We start from the raw sequence: 6,046 nt of genomic DNA, 5'->3' as shown, positions 1-6,046 counted from the left end.
GCTAATGTACATTATAGTTTCTTTGGTAACAATCTTGAAGGTGGTTTCTTCACATCACCAGATTTAAAACTGTTTGAGAAGTAAAAGCAAAAAAAGGAAAGAGAAAAGGAGTACGAAAAGGAGTCAGAGAAGGCCAGAGATGAAAAAGAGGATGGAGGAGAATGAGGGGTTTGGTTAAGGGGGGGTCCAGGAGCGCGAGGGCGACAGAACAGCAACTCATTGTGTTGGTCCACCAGGCACTGAGGGACACACACTAGGACACACGAACACACACACACACACACACACGGTGGAGTGAACGCACACACACAAGCGCATGCTTCTGCCCACCGGCCCACAGACCCGCGCTGGCATCGCAGAGGGCAGCCCTTATCTCTCTCTCTCTCTTCACAGCTCTCTCTCTCTTTCTTCACACTATACTGTTCAGTCTTCAGTGCAGCTCGAATCACAGAGTACCTCTGCATTCACATCGTACCTCCATCACCTTCACCCAGAAGCACCTCAACCAGACAAGAGGAGTAGCCAGATTCAGGTAACCATCCCACTTTTCCTCTGATCGAAATACCAGCTGCAAAAAGTAATTTTGTTTTCATAAAATGAAATGTATTCACACATAAAACGAACTTAAAGAGAAGGTTAGAAGTGCTGTTCTGAAATAATGACTCTGAAATTGTCATTCTGTAAATGATTTTTCCTCTCATAAAAGATAGAAAGTAGTGGCTTGAGGAGTGGCTTTTGTACAAAAAAAGCATCTTGAACTTTGAGGAAACATTGAGGCACAAACAGACGCTACTCTCCTTATCCCACTCTCAAGGAAACCATGAAAGCTCCTTGTGTTTCCTCTGGCTCTTCATGTTTGTCTGAGATAATCCACTCGCCCTACCAGGCGTAGCTCAACACCCACCATTGGCGTGAAAAAGGTTCATTCTCTGAATTGCCTGATGGAATCCAGCTATGGCTCATTGTTTATGCCAGACCCCTAAATATTTATGATGGGCCACTCGGATGATGATTCGTGCAAAACCTTTTGAGTTTTTTTAATTTCGTAGTTTTGGAATGTTTTGCGTGTGGTGCAAAATGACCAAGGGGAATAAAAAAAAAAAAGAACAAGTTGCTGTATCATATAAAAGAAACGCCATTGTATCATATTGAGGAAAATTAATTGACAGAAAAAGAAAAAAAAAATGTAGGGCTCAATTCCATTCTCAATACTACTGTTCCTGAATACAAATCTATCTCAGTATAAATCTAATGTGAAGAGTCTCACAATGATGCCCACCAGGGATGATAAGTTTCATCGGTTCGCATCTGTGCATCGGCACATTAGTTAACGATGTGATGCATCGATTTTAAAAAGTGTATTGGATACACGATGTGATGCATCGATTGATGCAATGTGTATTGGATACACGATGGCACTTGTATTGCACCGCAAAATTGTTTACATATTTGCATCGGGGAAAAAAATAATTTATATGTTAATAAATATACTTATATTAGTAGGTGCACTACACTTGCATTAGGAAAGTGACCAATATTTTATATGTAGATTGTTTTCTCCATGTTAAACTGTTTTACCATCAGTATTACCATAAAGGTGCTTTTATACTTGTCACATATACTTTACAGCACAGTGAAATTCTTTCTTTGCATATCCCAGTGGTTAGGAAGCTGGATCCAGACATGATACAGCGCTTCTGGAGCACTGAGGGGTAAGGGCCTTGCTCAGGGGCCCCAAGAATGGCAGCTTGGGGATACCCGGGCTTGAACCCGGACCTTCCCCCTATTAATACACAGTCTTAACCACTGAGCTACCACCTGCCTATATATGACATATAATGACTATAGAGGCCTAGGTGTGTCCTGATAGTCACATAGAATATAGATTTACATGGCAGAGGTAGAGCTGCATCTTCCTGGAGTCAGAACAGGAAAGGAACATCTGGTTTTATTTAATCTTTTTTCCTTTTGCACAACAAAGCCATGTTTGTGAAAGGGCCATGTTTTAGAAGGCAGAAGGTACCTAATTAAATTGATGATTTGCTGTCTGTCTGAACTAAAGATTTTTCCATTACATCATATTGCTTTGAATCGCAAATCGCATGTTGTGTTGAATCAAATCGAAATTGGATCGAACTCCATCGTAATGGGGTGAATTGAATCGCATCGCATTGGTGCTGCTTTGGGTAAATGTTTAATATATCGTATTGTTGGCTATGCATCAATATGCAAATCGCATTGGTCTTAGTTTTGGAGATGCACATCCCTAAAGCCCACATCCCTGAAGCTTCTTTTTTTTTTGCTTTGCAGGTTTATTTGACCCACATTCTGGACTGAGGACTCTAACTTATGTTGAAAAGCTTCTACAATCTGATTTAAAGCTTTCCCTGAGAGCAGGATTTATTTTTTTTCTCAGTAACACGGAAAAATAAAACCCAAAGTCACACAGTCACCATGGCGACAACAGGGATGCAGCTCCTTGGATTGATCATGTCTATTGTCGGCTGGGTTTGCGGCTTCCTGGTGTGCATGTTGCCCATGTGGCGTGTCACGGCCTTCATTGGCAACAACATTGTGACAGCACAAATCACATGGGAGGGCCTGTGGATGAACTGCATCGTGCAGAGTACTGGTGAAATCCAGTGCAAGGTGTATGACAGTATGCTTGCGCTGCCCAGTGATATGCAGGCGGCACGTGGCCTTACCGTGTTCTCCATCTTGATCTGCACCCTGGCTCTGGCTCTCGGCATCCTGGGAATCAAGTGCACCAAGTGTGTGGGTCAGCCAAGCTTGGAGGCACGGCTGGCTCGCATCTCCGGTATACTCTTTGCCGTTGCGGGGTTCCTCTACCTCGTGCCCGTGTGCTGGACGGCCCACTCAATCATTAAGGATTTCTACAACCCGTACGTTGCGGCGCCGCACAAGCGTGAACTCGGCCCTGCGCTCTACCTGGGATGGGGAGGCTCGGGCCTGCTGCTCATTGGCGGATCTCTGCTCTATGCTGGCTCCAGCCCTCCCGGCATCCCCTCATCGCCCACCTTCAGCAGCGGAGAGAGCAGCCCGCGCCGAGCCGGGGGTAGCACACAGGTCAAAGGTTACGTTTAACAAGAGGTCGCACTCGAGCCCATACCGATCTCCTCTGCTAGTTTTCCCCATCGTCATACACTCCAGTTAATGTTAATGTATTTTTTTATTATTCACTGTCACTGTTAATGCCTGACTATGAAGAGTGAAGGAAAAAATGTCATTTATTTCAGTTTATCATCCTCTTGTGTCGTAGTATAACCCTCTCTTTCTCTCTCTATCTTTTTGTGTATTTATTCATGTATGGAAAAAAATAAAGACATCCTCCGAAGCCTGTCCTGATATAACGTGTTAGCTGTGGAAAAATGCAAGGTGATCAATTACGATTTAAATCAGCTATGTTCAAACACCAATCTTTATGGGGATACATTTACTGCATTTCGCTGACGCCCTTATTGAGAGTGACTTACAACTGTGCAGTTCAGTGATTCTTGATGGTGCTGAGATTTGAACCTGTGACCTTCTGATCCAGAGTGGACTGCATCTACTATCAGCCTATACTTGTCACATGACCTAGTCACATGCCACTGATTACTCTTGTTCCTTGTCACCCTAATTGAGAACATATCAGCCTCAGGCATGAACATGGCTTAGGAGAGATTTAAATGCATGTGCTAATTACGATATTGGTGATGAGTGACGTGATTATGTCATGCGATGTGCAAAGGCTTATGGGAGACGTGGTCCTGTGGCTCCATGCATAATCCTGACAACATACGTACATATAATTTATATATTTTTGTCAGAGAACCTGGGGAATGTTATATGCAGACCACAAAGAGCTAAGCAAGTATGATTAAATAGATAAGAAATATGGCAAGTCTAGCTCAACTTTTCCTTTTATAGATACAATTCAATTGAAATGTGTGAAACAAATGCTAGAAATGATACAATGGCACAGTTTAGACACATTAGCATAGCATTGTCCAATTTTTGTTGAATTGTTTCATTACTAGCGATTTAAGCAGCATTGTGTACCGAATACTGTGGCACTGTGTGCATCCCTTCCTCCATATAGGTGTCTTTCATGCTGAGAAACACTCTGCATTGTGTAGAACCGGTAGCCGATGAGGACACACTCGGCCCGTGCTGTCTCCCTCTATGACTGTATCTAACTGTAGTGTGGGGGGGCTGTTGCTGTACACCAGCAAAACAGGGCCATTGTATAGAGCACAACCGGCATAGGAGCAACAATAGCCCATAGTGTTTTGTCTGCCTGCTAGTTGGTAGTCATATGTGATCTAATGCTACTTGTGCAGCATTTAAGCAACAAAAAATATAGAAAAACATTGTAAATATAACAAATGCATGGTTGTTCTGAACGTGTTTTAGTGAATTGGGCTTATTTTTTCATTAGCAAGCCCACAGTTTGAATGGTAAGCTGATCAAGCACTCCTGTCCTAACCCTTAGTTCTTACTCTAAGCTAATTCAAACATCTGGTCTCTGATTAATTCAGATATTTCCGAAGTGACTATGATCGGCACTAATGGCATTTCATAATTTGTTGAGAATATTTACTATCTGAAATAAACATTTCATTGTCAAAAAATGGACACTTGACTTGGTAGTGCTCTCTGCTTTTGCTGAACTCGGGCAAGAAAATGTGCTTAGGTTCAAGAACACATTCCTGTGGCATTTACGGCCCAGTATTATTATTATTTAAAGTATAACAATAAATATATACTTGGGCCTAAATCAGACCCTTGTGGGACACCGTATTGCATTGTAGATAGATAAAATCTATACTAAAGACAATTTACATATGAAAGAAATACATATACTGTGCCTGAAAGACATGTGTTTTGAGATACATGCCTGTTCCGATGCAACAAACTAGCTAGAAGGAAAAAACACAAAAGAATTGGACAGTAAATTATTGGAAAAAAGTTCTGTGCACAAATGAATCCAAATGTGACATTTTTGTTTCTAATAGAATAACTTGTGTAAGATGGAGAACAGGAGAAAAGATGTTAGCAGACTGCCTCACAGTCACACATGGAGGTGGAAAACTTAATGGTTTGGCGTTGTTTTGGAGCAGAGAAGGTTGGAAACTTGTTCCAGGTCAAAGGAATCCTGAATCAACATAGCTACCAGTCCAAACTTCAACACAATGCAATTCTGTCTGGACTGTGGCTCCTTGGAACCGACTTCATCGTAAAACAAGACAATGAGCCGAAACATACATCCGAGCTCTGTAGGTGTTATTTAGAGAGCAAACATTCAGCTGGGATGTTATCTATCATAGAATGGCCTGCCCAGTCACCGCACTTACTGCTCTGGGATGAACTGGATCACAAGATCGGAAAGAAATATCCAACCAGTGAAGAACACCTTTGGCAAGTTTTACAAGAGGATGTTTGAGGAGAAATTAAGTGATCGGATAAAGAACTTTATAGGGGTGAACTAGTAAAACCAGCTGGACAGAAAAGAAAAACATAAAATGCAAAAAATGTAAACAGAGGACAGAAAAAAGAGTGGACTCAGTAATAATCTAGAAAGTTGCGTACACTATAAGGACACCTGACCAAAAGATTGCTATGTGCTTTTTGAACATCCCACATTTTACACTTAGACCCCATTTGCTGTTATAATACCCTCTACACCCTCTACACTTCCACTAGTTTTTTTGGAAACTTTTGTGAGATTCATTTAGCCACAAGGGCTATGGAGGAGGCCTGGAGTGCAGTCAGCATTCACGTTTATCCCAAAGGTGTTCAATAGGGTTGGGTTCTGAGCTCCATAGCAGGATATCTTCCACTCCAAACATATGCTCATGGAGATGGCTTTGTGCACAGAGGCATTTACATGCTGGAACAGGTTTGGGTATAGCAGTTCAAGTGAAGGGAAAATGTAAAGCAAGCGCATCCAAAGACGTCCGATACAATTGTGTGCCTCCAACTTTGTGGTAACAGTTTGAAGAAGAACCACATATGGCTGGAAAAGTTAGATGGTCCAATACTT

At 42.0% G+C, this 6,046-nt stretch overlaps 1 protein-coding gene across 1 annotated transcript; it reads left to right on the top strand.

The window, feature by feature from the left end:
* Positions 1–211: 211 nt before the first annotated feature.
* Positions 212–4,634, top strand: cldnk (claudin k). Its single transcript, XM_083524631.1, has 2 exons — positions 212–532; positions 2,311–4,634. The coding sequence occupies exon 2, from the start codon at positions 2,455–2,457 to the stop codon at positions 3,103–3,105; it is 651 nt and encodes a 216-aa protein (XP_083380757.1). The 5' UTR covers positions 212–532; positions 2,311–2,454; the 3' UTR covers positions 3,106–4,634.
* Positions 4,635–6,046: the final 1,412 nt, after the last annotated feature.

The sequence above is a fragment of the Silurus aristotelis genome, assembly GCF_946808225.1.
Source record: "Silurus aristotelis genome assembly, chromosome: 21".
Taxonomy (NCBI): domain Eukaryota; kingdom Metazoa; phylum Chordata; class Actinopteri; order Siluriformes; family Siluridae; genus Silurus; species Silurus aristotelis.
This window is presented reverse-complemented; position numbering and strand designations above follow the sequence as displayed.

Bases quoted from the DNA above. Each gene is read 5' to 3' on its own strand.
- cldnk (XM_083524631.1), top strand. From the start codon at position 2,455: ATGGCGACAACAGGGATGCAGCTCCTTGGATTGATCATGTCTATTGTC.